Genomic DNA, 19,954 nt, shown 5'->3' on the forward strand with positions numbered 1-19,954 from the left:
ACAAAAACAAGATTAGGGTTGTGTAGAATGGAAATGTACCGTATATTTAAAGGCAGATGAAAAGAACCACTTTCAGCCAAAGGTAAACCTGTCAGCTCTAATTCTGCAGATTTGTGGAATTGCTGTAGAGCTTTTTACCAAGTTTTACTTCCAGTATTTTGAGGGGCTGTCACGGAGAAGAAAGGGCTGACCTATTCTCCAAAGCACCTGAAGGCAGGACTAAGAAGCAATGGATGAAAACTAATCAAGGAGAGATGCAACCTACAACAAAGGAGCAATTTCCTGACAGGGAGGACACTTAACTGGTGGAACGGCTTGCCTCTGGAAGTTGTTGGTGCTCCAGCACTGGAGGTTTTTAAAAAGAGTCTGGATGACCATTTGTCTGAAATGGTAGAGGATCTCCTGCTTGTGCAGGGAGTTGGACTAGAAGACCTCCAAGGTCCCTTCGAACTCTATTATTCTGTTATTCTACCTATCTACCCACCTACCCATATTCCTACCTACCATACCTGTCTGTCCATCCGTCCGTCCGTCCATCCGTCCATCCATCCATCCATCCATCCCAGGACTGCCACAAAAGAGAAGAAGTCAACCTATTCTACAGAGCACCAGAAGGCAGGACAAGACGCAACGGATGGAAACTAATCAAGGAGAGAAGCAACCTGGAACTAAGGAGAAACTTCCTGACATTGAGAACAATTAATGAGTGGAACAACCTGCCTCCAGAAGTTGTGGGTGCTCCGTCACTGGAGGTTTAAAAAAAACAGACTGGACAACCCTTTGACCAGGATAGTATAAGGTCTTCTGCCTTGAGCAGGGTTGGACTAGAAGATCTTTGTGGTCCCTTCCAGCCCTAGGATTCTATGTCCTAATTCTTTCACCACTGGTGGCCACAATTTGAAAGCAAAGGCAACATTTTCAATCTGCAGGGTTTACCTGAGAAACTAGTGTTCTGCTGAATGACAAAGGACAATGGGTCACCACGAAAGCACGTCTTTCTCCAGAGTAGAGCAGCTTGAATAGTAAAGCAGGAATTTCTGCACTTTCCACACAGGATAAGAGCTTGCCATAACGTCGTCGGTAGAAACCTTAATAGGGCTTTCTACATTGGTGGCAGCTCAATTGCTAGACATTTCTCAGCACAAAATCTCTTTCCCGTCCTGTGGCAAAACAATTCCATTTCAACAGTGGTGGAGAACCAGTTGGGTACGCACCCAGCTGCCAAAGAGACAGCCATTGGCTACCCACCTTGGCGAACTAACTGGTAAATTTGACCAAAGTCTACGAGTGGAGACCAAGTCAAACAAGTCACATTCAAACTGGAAGGGAGGGGACCAGATCTCTCTCCTTCATTCTCTGCAATAAATGTGTAATATATTAGTCAGCAAAGCACTAAAAAAAAATTCACAAAGCAAACCGGAAGCAGCGACGGGAAGCACTGTCCACATAACACACATCGACTAATTCAATGTATTCGTTCAAAACAGCCGTTTCCTAGTCCAGATTAATGTCAATTGGCCAGAGCAGAAAAGACACACACACACACACAGACACACACACACACACAAAGTTGAAGGCCCTGTCAGGAATAAAAAAAGAGCTAAGCATTACTTGTGAGTAGGAATTTCACATTTATCAGCTAATATAAGTTGTCTCAGTAACAATTAGTCACCTAGTCCTAAACAGCAAGATGGCTGGGATGTAAATTAATTATATTTTCTTCCTTCCTTCTTTTTTCTCTTCCTTCCTTCTTTCTCGCTCTTTCTCTTTTCCTTCTTTCCTTCTCTCATTCTTTTTTCTCTACCTTCCTTTTCTTTTTTCTTCCATTTTTCTCTCTCACTCTTTTCCTTCCTTCCTTCCTTCCTTCCTCCCTCCCTCCCTCCCTCCTTCCTTCCTTCCTTCCTTCCTTCCTTCCTTCCTTCCTTCCTTCCTTCCTTCCTTCCTTCATGTTCAATCAACATGAAAAGGGAGACAACTGGGAATGCCTTGATTAGTTCATTGCATTGATTCTGCTTTATATATCTTATCCCTGAAGCCACATCTTGCCCAAATCTCCTTCCTAACTAAATTCCTATCTTTTTTTTTTAAAGTAGATTTATTCTTAGCATTCCAATTACCTGAAAATATAGCCTGGCATGAATCACATCTAACTGTCGCAGGTTTATGATTATTTCTCCAAGGGTTTTGAATGGGTGCACTGCTGAAGACAAGCAGGGCATAAGGAGATACAGGGAGTCTCCGGCTTACAACCACAAAATTCCTGTTGCTAAGAGAGACATCGAGCTCAAAACTTTCTGTTGCTAAGTGAGACATTTGTTGAGTGAATTTTGTCCCATTTTACAACTTTTCTTGCCATGGTTGTTAAGTGAATCAGTACAGTGGCTAAGTTAGTAACACAGTTGTTGAAGTGAATCTAGCGTCCCCATTGACTTTGCTTGTCAGAAAGTCGCAAAAAGGGATCACATCGCCCCGAGACACTGCAAGGGTCATAAATATGTGTTCTGTCCCAGCCTACGTGAGTCCTTGTTCTGCTCACAAGGAGAAACCCCTCTTCCAAGAAACAGGCAGGAACTGCAAGGGAAAAAAAACCAACCCCTTTTATTCTCACAGACCTGAGTCAATGTCCAAGGCAGACAAACACAGTCCTCAGAAACTCCATCCTCAACATGGTTGCCTTTGGCAACCAGCACCTCCCACACCTTCCCTTTTATAATTCAGCCAAGGCGTGGCTTCCTAATGCCTTCTCCTTTGCCTTTGGAGCCGCCCCATTGCATTCCTCTGTCCTACTCGCTTCTCTTGCCGGCGCTTTCATGCATCCTGGATTTGTCCCAGCTGTTCTTCATCACTGTCCAACTCAGACTCCCAGCACAGCTGTGTCTCAGCCTGAGCGCGAGTAGAGGGGCCAGGCTCCTCGTCCGACTGCAAGTCTTGGAGCTCCTCAGAGCCTTCCTCTGACTCTGCTGTCCCTCCAGGCCCCTCCTCCTCCTCATCTGATTCCTCAGACTCAGCTGCCGGATCCACGGGCTGGCGAGGAATCACAAGTCAGTTGCCAAGTGTCTGAATTTTGATCACATGACCATCGGGATGCTGCAAACGGTCGTCAGTGTGAAAAATGGTCCTAAGTCAGTTTTTTTAGTGCCGTTGTAACTTCGAACAGTCACTAAAAGAACTGTTGTAAGTTGAGGACTACCTGTATAGCACAGTTCCTGAGAAGCATGAGAGCAGAAACCGGGTGCCGTTAAACTTCCTGAATCTCCAGAGACAGCTCTGTTCCTGCTCCTGAATGCATTTGGGGAAGAAGGGAGAAAGGACTGGAAAGGAAGCCATGCAAACAAGGAGGAGCCCGGGAACCCACGAGCTACGAGGAGTGTTTAGCCTGCAGAAGAGAAGATGGAGGGAAATAGGAGAGCAGGTATCAAAATAACTGCCCTACAAAAGCGGCTCTGGCCTTCTCCACTGAAGTAAGAGCTTGAAACTGTAGGGAAGGAGATTCCTGCTGAGAAGGGACTTCCTGGAGTCCCTTTTATCTTTTATCTCAAATGTGTTAATTAATGAATCCTGTCCTGAGCAGGGACTTGGACTACATGCAGCTGACGGTCTCATCCAACTCTGTGACTTAAAGAGTTGATTAACCCGACTCACTGGAGCAGGGAGACAGGATATGCTACAGCTTCTCTTTCTCAAGGAAATCCATTCTGGTGGCACCAAGAAGAAGGGCCTTCTCCGTGGGGGCTCCCGCCCTGTTACTTGAAAAGCTGAATTTTCTCAGTTATGTCCACCTGGCCCACCAGAGCAGGGAGGCCGGAGATGTTACGGGTCCCCTCTCTTGGGGAGGTCCATCTGGTAGCACCAAGAAGAAGGGCCTTCTCCGTGGGGGCTCCCTTCCAGTTATTTGAAGGACCCTCATTTTTAAGCCATCTCTACTTGACCCACCAGAATGGGAAGACAGGGGAGGTTGTGGCTCCCTTCTTCTCAAGTGGTCCTTCTGGCCTTCTCTGTGGTGGCTCCCTCCCTGTGGACCATCATTCCTGCGGATATAAGACTGGCCCCATCTCGATGCTCCTTGGAAAGGCCCTAGGGATGGGATTTTGCCAGAGGCCTGGGGACCCCAGGGGGATATGGAGCCGTTGGTTTGGTTGTTATTACCAGGGGGTGGGGATTATTAGTTTCTATAGTGGGTCTTATTGCTGTAAGATGCCTGGAATCACTGTAACTGAGTTGTAATAAATAAAATGAATAAAGTTTATTGTATTGTATTGTATTCCATTCCATTCCATTCCATTCCATTCCTTCTCTCTATCCTGTTCTATTCTACTTTACTCCACTCCATTCCCTCCTTTCTGATTCTATTCTATTCTATTCTATTCTAATTCTAATTCGTTTGTATTCTACTCCATTCCTTCTCTCTATTCTATTCTATTCTACTTTACTCCACTCCATTCCCTCTTCTGATTCTATTCTATTCTAATCCATTCCTTCTCTCTATTCTATTCTATTCTATTCTATTCTATTCTATTCTATTCTATTCTATTCTAATTCTAATTCGTTTGTATTCTACTCCATTCCTTCTCTCTATTCTATTCTACTTTACTCCACTCCATTCCCTCTTCTGATTCTATTCTATTCTATTCCATTCCTTCTTTCTATTCTATTCTATTCTATTCTATTCTATTCTATTCTATTCTATTCTATTCTATTCTATTCTACTCTACTCTACTCTACTCTATTCTATTCTACTTTACTCCACTCCATTCCCTCTTCTTTCTGATTCTATTATATTCTATTCCTATTCTATTCTACTCTATTCCTTCTCTCTATTTTATTCTACTTTACTCCACTCCATTCCCTCTTCTTTCTGATTCTATTCTATTCTATTCCATTCCATTCCAAATTCTATTCCTTTAAAGGGGGAGATGGTTCCGAAGCAGCCTGCAAAATGATCTCCTCCCCTAAAAAGCTCAGTTTTCAGTGGCGCAGTAAGGGTTTTCCACTTTATCCTGCAATCCAGCTGGTTTTAGATCCCCAAATCCGTAAGGCAAATTGGCTGCCACCTGCCACCTCCTTTGTAAGACACCCTATGCTGAGAATAAGTGCTGATAGTTCTATTCCAGCTGGCTGGAAGGTGGGGAACCAAAGCAATTTGAGTGCCTTGTAAGCGAGAGAGACGAGAGGGCAATTAAACCCTATTACCCAAATCAAGCCAGCACCCCACTATGAAGTTTCTTCTCAAGCCCAGTGTTAGTACTGCTTTATAATGCCTTGGTAAGCCTTGGAATATTGCATCCATTTTGGGATGTGACGATACAAAATAAAATAAAATAAAATAAAATGTAGAGAGACAGTGCAAAGAAGAACAGCAAAGATGATTAGGGAATTGGAGGCCAAAACATATGAAGAACGGTTGCAGGAACTGGATATGGCTAGTTTAGAGAAAAGAAGGACTAGGGGGTGACTTGATAGCAGTGTTCTAATATTTGAGGGGCTGCTACAAAGAAGGGGGGGTGTCAACCTATTCTCCAAAGCACCCAGAAGGCAGGACAAGAAGCAAAGAATGGCAACTAATCAAGCAGAGAATCAACCTTAGACATGAGAAATTTTGAGAGTGAAATTGACTGTGGAAAACAATTAAGCAGCTTCCCTGGTTGTGGATGCTCCATCGCTGGAGGTTTTTCCAAGAAAAAAATTGGACAGCCATTTGTTCAGAATGGCATGGGGTCCCTTGTTTGAGTAGGCCAGGGGTAGGCAACCTCGGCTCTTTTACGACTCATGGACTTCAACTCCCAGAATTCCTGAGTCAGCATAGTTGAAGTCCATGAGTCATAAAAGAGCCGAGGTTGCCTACCCCTGGAGTAGGGGGATGGACTAGAAGACCTCCAAGGTCACTTCCAACTCTTGTTATTCTGAATTCAACAATATCACAAAGGCTCGCTAAGAGCAAGCATGACATCTTCATTTCCATATCTGCTTATCTGAGAAAATTTGGCATAGCAAATCAAATCGTGATAGCCTCCATTTTTCCCTGGAGATATTTCTTGTCCTTGGGGAAGTCAGGATTTCTGCTGCTTCCGGTTAATGAGCGCTGCAAGTTTTTCTTTTTTAAACTGATTGATGGAGGGAAAAGGCTACAAAAGACACATTATGCATGGGAACAAGTAAATGAGGAATTAGATGTTGATATATTTTAGATGGGCACCCACGATTCCTTTCATTTCCCTTAACACTGGCATCCTTCCATGATATCCCTTTAGACAGATTACATTAAAATTCCCAGGCATCTTGACACGATGGGCTTTTATTTGACATAGGAGGACAACGTTAGAAAGAAGCTCTCCTTCAACCTTCTCTGATTCAATCTGACCTTGAACATCCAGGATTGAAGATAGGAGCATGCAAGTGAAGCCATTAAAAACCAGAGATTGCTATCTTGAGACTGGGAATACACAGTAGCACCGGATAGTCACTGTTAATTGGGGCTGGGAGGTGCGATGAGTATCAAAAATGATGAGTTTCAAAGAAAATTTTCCCATCAAGAATAAGGTAGTGGCTGACACAAGGCAGCCGACATCGACAAGTTCTGGCTTGTAGATTGAAAACCAAACAAACATTTTCCGGTCAAAATGCGTTGAGTATCAAATTCAATGAGTTTCAAAGCACTTGAGTACTGAGGTGCCACCATACTCTTTGCAGAAGCAATCATAAAGAATGAAAATCGAAAGAAAGAAAGAAAGAAAGAAAGAAAGAAAGAAAGAAAGAAAGAAAGAAAGAAAGAAAGAAAAAAGAAAGAAAGAAAGAAAAAGAGAGGGAAGGAGGAAAAGAAGGAGCAACAGAAGGAAGGAAGGAGAGAAGGAAGGAAGAAGGTGAGAGGGAGGGAGGAAGGGAAGGAAGGAAAAAAAGAAAGAAAGAAAAAAAGGAGGGAGGGAGGAAGGGAAAAGAAAGGAAAAAAGAAAGAGAAAGAAAGAAAGAAAAAGAACAAAAGAAAGAAAGAAGAAAGAAAGAAAGAAAGGAAAGAGAGGGAAGGAGGGAGGGAGGAAAAGAAGGAGCAACAGAAGGAAGGAAGGAGAGAAGGAAGGAAGAAGGTGAGAGGGAGGGAGGGAGGAAGGGAAGGAAGGAAAAAAGAAAAAGAAAGAAAGAAAGAAAGGAGGGAGGGAGGAAGGGAAAAGAAAGGAAAAAAGAAAGAGAAAGAAAGAAAGAAGAAAGAAAGAAAGAAAAATAAATAAATAAATAAATAAAGAAAGAAAGAAAGAAGAAAGAAAGAAAGGAAAGAGAGGGAAGGAGGAAAAGAAGGAGCAACAGAAGGAAGGAAGGAAAGGAAGGAAGAAGGTGAGAGGGAGGGAGGAAGGGAAGGAAGGAAAGAAAGAAAGAAAGAAAAAAAGGAGGGAGGGAGGAAAGGAAAAGAAAGGAAAAAAAGAAAGAGAAAGAAAGAAAGAAAGAAAGAAAGAAAGAAAGAAAGAAAGAAAGAAAGAAAGAAAGAAAGAAAGAAAAGAGAGGGAAGGAGGGAGGGAGGAAAAGAAGGAGCAACAGAAGGAAGGAAGGAGAGAAGGAAGGAAGAAGGTGAGAGGGAGGGAGGAAGGGAAGGAAGGAAAAAAGAAAAAGAAAGAAAGAAAGAAAGGAGGGAGGGAGGGAGGGAGGAAGGGAAAAGAAAGGGAAGAAAGAAAGAGAAAGAAAGAAAGAAAGAAAGAAAGAAAGAAAGAAAGAAAGAAAGAAAGAAAGAAAGAAAGAAAGAAAGCAAGCTATATATTATAAATCAAATCCAAGCAAATCACCATGAAAGAAAACAGAAGCTGGAACGGAATAACTGATAAACCAGTTTGGACACTGCTCAAGAATGGAATCTACTGCCCAAAATCCACAGTGTAGGTTCTCTTAAATAAGCTTTCAGACTTGCAATAAATCATTGCAAAATACGGAAGCAACATCTGCCAGAAATAACAAGAAGACCGAGCAAGATTTCCAGTCAACAATGATTAGTGGGTTTTTTTTGCTTTGTATCTTGTCCTCTGCAGCCTGGTCTGCCCGTTTTGTCATTTTTGGCATCAATTTCTTCCTCTAATTTTAGTTGCAGTTTTTAATTTTCATTAATCATTTGATGTTACAACAAGCCTATGTTGCTTCTCTCTATAAATAGTTCAGAGCAACTTTCAAAACATAGCAATATATACTTTATATATTTACTATAAAATATAGAATATATATCAACTCAAGGTCAAAAGGATAAAATAAGAGTATCATAATTAAAAGAAATACTGAAGCCGATTTTAAGCAGCAAAGTTGTTTCAGAATGAAAAGCTGGGCAATTTTCAGCAATGCTGCTAAAGATGGGAGTCAAATACCACTTGTGAGCTACAATTTTTCCCCAAGCCTCAAAAATTAGCCGTCTGAATATTGAAACTCCAACATCACGGTTTGAACATTTTTATTATAATAAGGTAATCACTGCTATTGGAATAATCTGGCTATGGTTTTTATTACTAAACCATTACAGGCTTAGATCCACATATTTAAGCAAGGATAAGGGAGTATGGTTAAGTCAGAAAGAAACTTCGATGCTTCAGTGGTTTTTAAGTTACCGGGATCTGCAGTTAAAGGAGCCTTGGTGGAGCAGTGGGCTAATGCCTCCTTAAGTAACACCAGCTGCCTGCAATTAGTGCAGGTTCGAGTCCCACCAGGCTCAAGGTTGACTCAGCCTTCCATCCTTCCGAGGTAGGTAAAATGAGGACCCAGATTGTTGGGGGCAATTAAGCTGACTTTGTAATAATGCCGCTTGGGGTGTGTGTGAAAGCCCTAATAAGCAGGCATATACATAGAATGAAGGCTACTGCTAAGCTTGTAAGCCGCCCTGAATCTTCGGAGAAGGGCGGGATATAAATGGAATTAAAATAAATAAAAATAAATAAAACTGATATCAAAAACTTTCAAGAGAGGGAAACAGAGCAAACAGCCATCTTTATTGTGCCATGCATAAATGATTATTCTTTATTTCAAATATTTCTCGGCCACCCCCATTGCATCATATCGGTTTCCAGGCTGGTATATTCGAACACAGTGGAAACATTCGGCCACTATAACAAGAGATAAAGAAGACATATTGCCAGACTGAGAAGTTACTCAAAAAAACCTCAATGCCTAAGTAGGATCCATAGGGGAGGACAGGCAGTCCTCGACTTACAACAGTTCGTTTAGTGACGGTTTGAAAGTTACAACAGCACTGAAAAAAAATGACATGACCATTTGTCACACAACCATTGTAGCACCCTGGGGGGGGGGTGGTGGTGGGGGGGTGTCACATGATCAAAATTATTTATGACGGCTGCAGTGTCCCAGGGTCATGTGATCCCCTTGTGACCTTCTGAAAGGCAATGTCAATGGGGAACCCAAGATTCACTTAACAACGGCGTGACTAACTTAACAACTGCAGGGATTCACTTAACAACTGAGGGTAAGACAGGCAGTAAAGTGGGGCCAAATTCCCTTAACATCTGTCTCACTTAGCAACAGAAATTTTGGGATGCATGGTGGTCAGAAGTCAAGGATTACCTGCACTTATATATACACACATACGTACAAGATAAAGGACAAGAGGGATGCCTGTTTCCTTCCCAAAACATCTGGCACAACTAGTACACCGGCAGGAGAGAAAATCTTCTCCTTTGTCATCTGACACAAACCCAGATAAGAAACTGCCCGTCATTAACTTTAGAGATTAAAGAAAAAGAGCATTTAGTCTACTATAGAACCTGGAATAAATTTTATCAATGGCTAGACAAACGAATTAGAGAGAAAGGAATGTTATACTTATTTTTGACCTTATTCTACTAAGAAAAATATTATAGATTGAAAATTTAACATTGTTTACTATAATTTGCTATATCTATTATTGTTATCAACCATTATTCTTACTACCTCTATTGATATATATCAACCCAGACAAGATGCTATTTGCTAAATATTGAATGTAATCGGGGAAAACCCCAACCCCTCCTCCAACTTTCCCGCTATCCCAACCCCACACCCTATCCCTTCATTTTCCTCCCCACCCTTATAAAAATCCAATAAAATTTACATTAAAAAAAAGAAACTGCCACTCATCCACACAGAAACAGACAGGGGTATCCCTCGACTCAACAACAGTTGAACCCAAATTTCCGTTGCTAAGCAAGGCAGTGGTTGGGTTTTGCCCGATTTTACAACCTTTGTGCTGCACTTCTTAAGCAAATAACTGCGGTTCCTAAGCGAATCATGCGGTCATTAAGCGACTCCAGCTTCCCTCATTGACTTTGCTTATTGGAAGCTGGCTGGGAAGGATGCAAATGGCAACTACATGATACCTGGACATGCAACTGCCATAAATATATGCCACTTTGCCAAGCGCCTGAATTTTGGTCACGTGACCACGAGGTTGAGACAATAGTTGTTAAGTGGGAAAAATGGTCATCAGTCATTCCCCCCCCCCCTGTGCTGTTGTAACTACAGTCATTAAACTAATGGTTATAAGGGGAGGACCACTTGAATGCTACAGGGAAAAAGACCTCAATCTAATGGCTTCTACTGCTATGCCCAAACCTAGAAGAGTCATCTGGAAGAGCCAGAGGGGCAGCATACAAATTTAATAAATAAATACACACGCATCAGTCAATGGTTTGCACTCTGAGAGAGGAGAAGCAGCATCTCACTGAGAAATCTTTGCAAGGTGGGAAAATGTGATCTGTAATGCAGAGAAAAGACAAGGACAGAATTCCACCCCCACCCACCCCCGTGTTTAAAAGACCTCGTTGTTGTTGTTGTTAGCTGCGAAGTCGTGTCCGACCCATCGCGACCCTATGGACAACCTTCCTCCAGGCCTTCCTGTCCTCTACCATCTTCTGGAGTCCATTTAAGCTCACGCCTACTGCTTCAGCGACTCCATCCAGCCACCTCATTCTCTGTCGTCCCCTTCTTCTATTGCCCTCCACCTTTCCCAGCATTAGGCTCTTCTCCAGTGAGTCCTTCCTTCTCATTAGGTGGCCAAAGTATTTGAGTTTCAACTTCAGGATCTGGCCTTCTAAAGAGCAGTCAGGGTTGATCTCCTCTAGGACTGACCGGTTTGATCGCCTTGCAGTCCAAGGGACTCGCAGAAGTCTTCTCCAGCACCATAGTTCAAAGGCCTCAATTCTTTTGCGCTCAGCCTTTCTTATGGTCCAACTTTCACTGCCATACATTGCAACTGGGAAGACCATAGCCTTGACTATACGCATTTTTGTTGACAGGGTGATGTCTCTGCTTTTTAATGTGCTGTCTAGATTTGCCATGGCTTTCCTCCCCAGGAGCAAGCGTCTTTTAATTTCTTGGCTACAGTCCCCATCTGCAGTGATCTTGGAGCCCAGGAAAATAAAATCTGTCACTACCTCCATTTCTTCCCCATCTATTTGCCAGGAATTGAGAGGGCCAGATGCCATGACCTCGCTGCCTTGCAAAGGGCAGAGAACTTCCTACGGGGGGAGGGGGGGGGAGAGACAAGGAACTTTATGAGGAAATACGCCTTTTACAAGTAATCCTCGACTTACGACCACAATACAGCCCCAAATTTCTCTTGCCAAGTGAGATAGCTAAGTGAGCTTTGCCCCATTTTACGACCTTTCTTGCCACCGTTGTTCAGCGAATCACTGCAGCTGTTAAGTTAATCACACGGTTGTTAAATGAATCCGGCTTCCCCCTTGACTTTGCTTGTCAGAAGGTCGCAAAAGGAGATCACATGACCCCAGGACACTCCAACCATCATAAACGAGTCAGTTGCCAAGCATCCGGATTTTGATCATGTGAACATGAGGACACTGCAATGGTGGGAAAGGGTCCTAAGCCACTTTTGCCAGTGCAGTTGTAACTCTGAAGGGTCCCTAAATGAAATGTCGTAAGTCGAGGATTACCTGTGTACAGGGGTACTAATGTTTTCTTGCACACATGGCGTTACCAACCTAGGTAACATCATCAAGGCTTGTGATGGGGTGCATTGGCAACAGTGTCCCTAGCATGGCAAGACAAGAAATAAGACAAGACACAGAAGGCAAGGCAAGAAGTACTGGATGAAAACAAACCAAGGAGAGAAGAAATCTGGAATTAAGGAGAAACTTCCTGACAGAACAATTCACCAGCGGAACGGCTTGCCACCAGAAGTGCTCCATCACTGGAGGCTTTCAGAAAGAGCCTGGACAGCCATTGGTGCAGGGTCCCCTGCTTGAGCAGGGGGTTGGAGTAGAAGACCTCCAAGGTCCCTTTCAGCTCTATTCTGACTGATGGGAACGATCAGCCTGGCCTGGAAAGCAGCCCAAGGCGCCTCCCGCTCCTCCATCCGGGATTCAACCCAACCAGCTCGGCTTCTGCATCTTGAACCGGTCTCCACCAAAGCCCTCCTTTCGATGCCCAGAAAAGGCAGGCAGAGAATGCGCCCCCGCCGTTTCAAGGTTGACTCAGCCTTCCATCCTTCTGAGGTAGGTAAAATGAGGACCCAGATTGTTGGGGGCAATTAAGCTGACTTTGTAATAATGCCGCTTGGGGGTCTGTGTGTGAAAGCCCTAACAAGCAGGCATATACATAGAATGAAGGCTACTGCTAAGCTTGTAAGCCGCCCTGAGTCTTCGGAGAAGGGCGGGATACAAATGGAATTAAAATAAAAAAATAAAAATAAAAACCCCAGGCCGGGTGGGGAAGAAGAGGGCAGCGGGTCCAAACGCGGGATACCACGGGCGAGGCTGGGGGGTGGGTGGGTGGGTGGGTAGGAGGAGGTGAGGCGGAGAGAAGGGGATCCGAGCCCCCCACCCGTCTCCTCCCCTCCCCTCCCCTCCCCTCCCCTCTGGGAAAGCCACCAGCTGCTGGCCGTTGGAGCGGAGCCGCGTTCAGCACCAGGGCGGCGGACAGCTCCCCGGGAAGGGAGGGGGGAGAGCGAGGGAGACCCGCGGGGAGGAGAGGGTGACGTCATCGGCCTCCCCCTCCCCTCCCGCCGGAGCTGCACTGGCGGGTCGTGCCCAACCGGGGGCGCCTGGCGGGGGGGGGAAGGAGGGAGGGGAGGCAGCGGGGGGGCTTTCGGGGGGGGACCAGCTTTTTCTCCCCTCCCCCCCCCCGTCACTCACCAACGGCTGCATCTCGGCGCGCACGGCGGGCACCTGGAAGCGGTCGATCTCCTCCATCATGGTGCCGGCGGGCCGAAGAGAAGGAGGGAGGGACCGGGAAGAAGGCCTCGGCAGCCTCACTGAGGCCGGGGATCGCCCGCCGCCGCCGCCCGCCTCATCCCGCCACCAGAGCCGGAGCCGCCCGCCGCCGTGACTCAGCCCCCCGCCCTGCCCCGGCTGCCCCGCTCGCTGACGCCACTGCGCGTGCGCCGACGCAGCCCGCAGGGAGGGGGAGAGGGAGCACAGCGCGCCTGCGCAGCGCCCGGCGGTCGAAGCAGCGCCCGGCTCGCCTCATTTGCATAGTCACGAGGGGGCGGGGAGGCCTCCCTCCTCACGGGTGGATCCGCTCGGGATGCGGTTCGCTTTGTTTCCCCCCCCCCTCCGTCCCGTCTCGCCACTTCTTCAACCCACTCAAGAGGGCTCCCCGTGGCCCGAAATCCTCGCTGGGGAAGGGAAACAGAAAGGGGGAAAAAAAAAACACGAGGGGCAGAAAGTGAGGGAAAGATGGCAGCGCTGTGCCTTAGATCGAGGGCCCTTCTCGCCTTCAGCAGCGGCCTCTATGGTAACTTCCGGTTGGTTGCCAGGGCTGCCGGAGTCAACTTCCGGCAGCTGACGAGCAGGGCGATTAAAAAGGACGGCCGCGGCTGAGGCGGCCGCGCTGCTCTCGACATGCCCGGGAAGCATCTCTACCAGCGCAAGCAGGTAGGGGACGGGGGTGGGGGTGGTGGGGGGGGTGCGTGACGTCTCCGTGACGCCATCGCGCCACCTGGTGACGTCATCCTGTTGGCGCACCAAAGGTTTCTCCAGTGGAGCCGCGGCTTCTCTGCCTCCAGAATGGAATGAACGGCCACGTAAAACCCTCGAGCCTAAATCAGACTCCAGGAAAAATCTGTCTGTCTGACTGTCTGTCTATCAATCTATCTCTAATCACACACACACACACACACACCATACACACACATCTATCTATCTATCTATCTATCTATCTATCTATCTATCTAATCTTATATCATCTATCTATCTATCTATCTATCTATCTATCTATCTATCTATCTATCTATCTATCTATCTATCGTAAAATTTATTGACCACCCATCTGACCACAGAATAATTTGGAGAGGCTTACAATATTAATTGAACGATATTTATGTAAAGTCGCGTGCTTCACATAGAGACGGACACAGAGCTGGGGTAAAGATGAGTTTATTCTGAACAGAACGAACTGGGGAAACAGGGAAGCCTGGCGTCTATTTGTACCTGCCCAGGTGGATGGCATCCAATCAGTTCAAACCTGGGCTTCCTGCCAATGCAGGTGACAATGGGTGTAGATCCTGGCTTCCCACCAGGCTGACCATGCCTGGGGCTGTCAACAGCTTAAGTCATTAGGCTTATCCTGAGTGAGCAGTTATCGACCAGAGCTGTCCAACCCCTCTGCTGATCTGCATATCAGCCTCCTGCTGTGCTGTCCTCTGTGTATGCTGGGAGGCATACACTGCAATTTACTAAATGTATAGGCTGCCCATTTCACTGTTGACTTTGGGTCGAAATGTCTGTGTCTTTCAATGCTCCTCCTCCTTTTGATGATTTCCTATCTGGTTTAAATCAGGCCGGGCTTTCCTGCTGGCCCCCTTTCCACTTGAACCAGCAGTACCTCTTGGAGCATCTCTGTGCTGCCGCCTGTAAGGAGGCACAGAAATGGAACAAAAATGCAACACTCTTTCACTGGCCGTCCTGTCTAACCTGCCTAAAGCGATGAAGGGTGACCAAATCCCTTTCATCACAACCCTCGTTGAAAATGAGTTGTTCACAAGGAAAGGAACGGCCTGGCAGGGGGTCCCTTTGAGGACTTCTGCGGTTCGAGAGTCACTGGCAGGTTGGACCACTTTTCACTTCTGCCCATCTTCAAGTCCAGCTGGATCCTGGCAGTCTTCGAAAGAGTTTCTAACCATCAGTTCTTCCTGTAAGTCACATCTGAGGATAGCTGGATCGGCCTTTCCTTTGCACTGCAGTTACTGGTACTTCAGAGCATTGGTCAAGCTGTGGTCAATCCATGTCTTTAGGGGCAGCAGTACCTCAATTGGCAGCTACTGGCATCGGTAGTCCTCAACATGCAGCAGTTCATTTAGTGGCCGTTCAAAGTTACAACGGCACTGAAAAAAAGTGAGCGATGACCCTTTCTCATAATTTCGACTTTTGTAGCATCACCATGATCATGGGATCGAAATTCAAATGCTTCGCAGCTGGTTCATACTTACGACCGTTGCAATGTCCCAAAGTCAAGTGATTCCCCTTTTGTAACCTTCCGATAAGCAAAGCCAATGGGGAGGCCATATTCACTTGACAACCGGATTAACTTATCAACTACAGCGATTCACTTAACAACGGTGGCAAGAAAGGGCATAAAATGGGACAAAGTTCAATTAACAACAGCAATATGGAGCTCTGCTGTGGTTGTAAGTCGAGGACTGCCTGTAGCACGATGCCACCAAGAGCATTTTGCCACACCTGTTAAATAAGCAGAAGTGATGTGGGATTGTAAGCAATAAACCATGGCAAGGTTCTTAGCCCAGTGTTCCTTTGCCAAAATAGGAGCTGAGAGAGAAAGGGAGATTAATATTTATTTATGCATAAGTAAGAAGACACGAGGCAAGAAGACCCCCTTAAAAAAAAGAAACATTTTATACAGGTAGTCCACAACTTACAACCATTTATGTGATCAAAATTAGGGTGCTTGGCAACTGACTTGTGTTTATGACGGTTGCACTGTCCCAGGGTCACGTGATCACCAGTTGTGACCTTCCCAGCTGGCTTCTGGCAAGCACAGTCAACGGGGGAAGCCAGATTCACCTAATGACTCATTCATAACTGCAGTGCTTCACTTAACAACCGGGGTTAAAAAAATTTGTAAAAGGTCACGCGATCGCCTTTTGTGACCCACTGACAAGCAAAGCCAATGGGGGAAGCCAGATTCCCTTAACAACCATGTGACTATCTTCACAACTGCAGTGATCCGCTGAACAACTGTGACAAGCAAGGTCGTAAAAGGGAGCAAAACTCGCTTAACAACTGTCTCGCTTAGCAACTGAAATCTTGGGCTCAATTGTCGTAAGTCGAGGACTGCCTGTATGTAGTTTGAACAGACTGAGTTTGGAATGTGTTCCTTAATTGACCAGCCTCATTTGAGCCATCAAGCCTCTAGAGTAGGGGTCCCCAACTTACGGTCTGCGGCCTGGTGCTGGGACGCAGCTGTTGGCCACCAGGCCCTGGAAATAGCTAGTGAGCCCTGCCCCACTCGCGACCACACCACTGTGCAGGCACTAGTGGCCCCATTTGCGTATGTGCGGGGACACTAGCACCGCCACGAGCATTACGTGGGCACTGGCGGCCTGTTTGTGTTTGCGGCCGTGCTAGCACGCATGCCATGGGGGGGCATGGCCCACTTGCACATGTGCACAGGCATCCGTGCGCATGCCATGGGTGCACACAGCCCACTTGTGTCTGCACATGTGCCACCATTGTGCACTTGCGCATTTGCGCATGCATGCATAGACCACGTGCGTGCACATTTCCCTGCAGTGATTCCCTTAACAACTGTTGCAAGAAAGGTCATAAAGAGAGGCAAAACTCACTTAACAAAATGTCTCACTTAGCAGCAGAAATGTTGGGCTCAATTGTGGTCATAAGTTGAGGACTATCTGTACTCAAAGACGATCCGTTCTCCTGCTCCCATTGTTACCGACCTTTATGGGGTTCGGGAGTAAATGTGAAGCTTGTCCATTGTGCTACTTGGAAAAAAAAGCAAAACCTTATGTTTATTTTGTTTCTCTGTTTTAACCGTAATTTAGCTTTTCGTCCTGTTATACCAGAGTTATTCCATCTGCTTTGTTCTCCCTGGATCGTCTTACCTTATTCGGACATAAAATCTCTCTTGTTTTGCCTGTTTTTTTCCTGTGCTACGAGGGCAGTTCTTCCCAGTGATTCCCAGAGGCCTCGTCACCACCAAATCCCTCCTTAATGCATTTCCGTAGGAAGAATTGTGCGAATGCATTATTAATCCAAAGCCTGTAATTAGCTAACAAGTGGGCAGTATATTTCAGAGACAGGTTTTTATAGATAGATTTTTTTAAAAAAAAATCTCTCAAGCCTATAAGTAAAACTTTTATGTTACAATTCTATGCATATTTTATGAGGAGCCCTGTTGTGGGCTTTAAATGCTGTTAGCTCTTCGGAATAAAAAACAGGGTATGAGTAGAAATAGATGAAATTTACAGAGCCAATGGTATAGCTGACTTGCAGATATTCCAAGAAATATTTTCCTTCCGCAACCTAAGTCCAAGAAATGCTTTAATTCACGCAGATAGATAGTTGCAACTCAGACATTGCTTTTTCATTTTGGGGACAGACCTCCAGTCTGAAGAGGTATAGTTTCTCCTGCCTTAGCAGGGGATTGGACTAGAACAGAGGTCTCCAACTTTTCCAGAGGGAAAGAAAGCAGCTTCCAAATCGGCACACGCGTGCGCAGACAGGCACACCAGCGCAGCACTAGCAGCCCCGTTCGCACATCTGCAAATGGGCCGCGCATACCCACCCGATGCTAGCGGTCCCATTCACACCCGCTCGCATGGGCAAATGGGGCTGCGGGTGCTAGCGTGAATGTGGGGGGGGAGTGGCCACCCATTGCCGTGGCCCGCTGGCCAAGAGGCTGTAGCCCGGTAGTGGGCCGTGGCCCATAGTTTGGGGACCCCTGGTGTAACGTATTACACCTGGACTAAAAGATCTCCAAAGTCCCTTCCAACTCTATTATTCTGTTCCATTCCATTATCCATTATTCCATCCCTCCTCCACTCCAGGGGGAGGGCGTTCTCTGTGGGTGCTCCTGACCTGTGGAACCGTTTACCGGTTGAGCTCCGGATGGCTCCCGACCTTCGCTCCTTCCGACGCGACCTAAAAACCTACCGTATTTGTTTGAACTAGCCGGCCTGGTCTGATGGGTTTTGTTTTAATTATTGTTTTAATGTAATTTCTTTTCTGCATTTGGGCACTAGGGTTTAATTTGTTTTTAATTTCTTTATTTTGGGTATTTTGGTATTTATGTCCCTGTTCCACCGCCCTGAGTCCTTCGGGAGAAGGGCGGTATACAAATCAAATCAAATCAAATCAATCAATCAATCAATCAATCAATCAATATTATATTGCCCTGTCCTGTCCTAGATTATTTTCTGTTCTAGTTTCCCCCCCGCCCTGTACTTAGAATAGAATAGAATAGAGTTGGAAGGGACCTCGGAGGTCTTCTAGTCCAGCCCCCTTCTCAAGCAGGAGAACCTATACCATCTCAGACAGGTGATCGTCCAGTCTCTTCTTAAAAAGCTCCTGTAATGGAGCACCCACAATTTCTGGGGGTAAGCTGTTCCACTGGTTGATTGTCCTCACTGTCAGGAAGTTTCTCCTTAATTCCAGGTTGCTTCTCTCTTTGGTCAGTTTCCAACCATTGCTTCTTGCCCCATTGACTTTGCTTGTCCAAAGGTCGCAAAAGGGGATCGCATGACCCCGGGATGCTGCAACGGTCATAAATACGAGTCAGTTGCCAAGCATCCCAATTTTGATCATGTGACCACGGAGATGCTGCAAGGGTTGTAAGTGTGAAAAACGGTCATAAGTCACTTTTTCCCAGTGCCGTTGTACTGGGTCAAACGGTCGCTAAACGAACTGTTGTAAGTCGAGGACTAGCTGTAATGTGTCTAATTTCCCCTGCTTTTTTTTTTAAAGACACCTTCTCCATTGCTCACAGTAACACAGAAATTAGCTGGTCCTCAACTTACAACCATTTGTTTAGGGACTGGTCATAGTTACAACGGCACTGAAAAAAAAAGTGACTTCTGACTGGTCCTCACGCTTAACAATGGTTGCAGCTTCCGCATAATCACATTGATCAAAATTTGGGGTCTTGCAACTGGCATGTGGTTAACAACGGTTGCGGTGTCCTGGGGTCCTATGATCTCCATTTGTGACCTTCCCAGCTGGCTTTCAACCCGCAAAGACAGATGGGATTTAAGAAGGAATGTCAGAATGGGAGAGTTAAAAGCCACCCTAGCATAATTCTCTTCCTAACGTTTTTAGCGAGGAGAAAATATTTTCTGATTTAAACCCAGGGAAAGTGTAACTCACAAAGAATAGTTACAGAAGGTTTGTAAAACGGCTAGAATATTTAGGGCGGAACCCCCAGCAGTTGTATAGATAGAAGGATACACTCGGTATTTGGCCCCGGGGTAGGGAACTCGGTCTTGGCCACGGACTTAGTATCCAGAACATACTTTTAAATACAAAACTTTATGGCAATGGTCTATAATGGGGGGGGTTTCAACCTTGGCCACTTTAAGCCCTGTGGATTTCAACTCCCAGAATGCCTCAGCCAGCAGAGCTTGTGGGATCATCCACAGATGTTATCCCGGAATCCTACAGCTTTGTCCCATGCCTAGTTGGCACTAGTGCCAACCTATATGGGCAGAAAATGCAGGGATGAACTATCAGCACCCAAGAGAGAAGGAGGGAGTATTTCACTGTTTTCCATTGGGCAGAAAACACTGTAAGAGGGAATGGCATGGCATGGCATGACAGAGAAGAGAAGAGAAGAGAAGAGAAGAGAAGAGAAGAGAAGAGAAGAGAGGATAGAGCAGGGGTCCCCAACCTATGGGCCGCGACCTGCAGCCCACTACAGGGCCGTGGCCTCTTGGCCAGCAGGCTGTGGCAAAGGCTGGCTGGTGCGCGCACGTGTACGCACGCACTCCCCCCAACTCATGCTACCACCCACGGCCCCG

The 19,954-nt window shown here is 46.0% G+C and overlaps 2 protein-coding genes across 4 annotated transcripts in view; one reads left to right on the top strand and one right to left on the bottom strand.

Moving 5' to 3' along the window:
- The window catches only part of FAM219A (family with sequence similarity 219 member A), a 56,864-nt gene extending 43,553 nt beyond the window's left edge, over nt 1-13,311 (bottom strand). For all 3 annotated transcript variants that reach the window (XR_014025293.1, XM_081319328.1, XM_081319327.1), the window contains exon 1: nt 13,101-13,311. Coding sequence is in view for 2 of the 3 variants with exons in the window: in XM_081319328.1 (XP_081175454.1) it covers nt 13,101-13,160 (60 nt within the window). In the remaining variant the exon portion in view is untranslated. The remainder of the gene's footprint in view (nt 1-13,100) is intronic.
- A 456-nt stretch (nt 13,312-13,767) lies between these two features.
- The window catches only part of DNAI1 (dynein axonemal intermediate chain 1), a 162,026-nt gene continuing 155,839 nt past the window's right edge, over nt 13,768-19,954 (top strand). Inside the window, exon 1 of the mRNA XM_081316338.1 lies at nt 13,768-13,841. Within this exon, the coding sequence (XP_081172464.1) occupies nt 13,809-13,841 (33 nt within the window). The 5' untranslated portion in view covers nt 13,768-13,808. The remainder of the gene's footprint in view (nt 13,842-19,954) is intronic.

Source organism: Vipera berus (assembly GCF_964194415.1).
Source record: "Vipera berus genome assembly, chromosome: 2".
In the NCBI taxonomy this organism is placed as follows: domain Eukaryota; kingdom Metazoa; phylum Chordata; class Lepidosauria; order Squamata; family Viperidae; genus Vipera; species Vipera berus.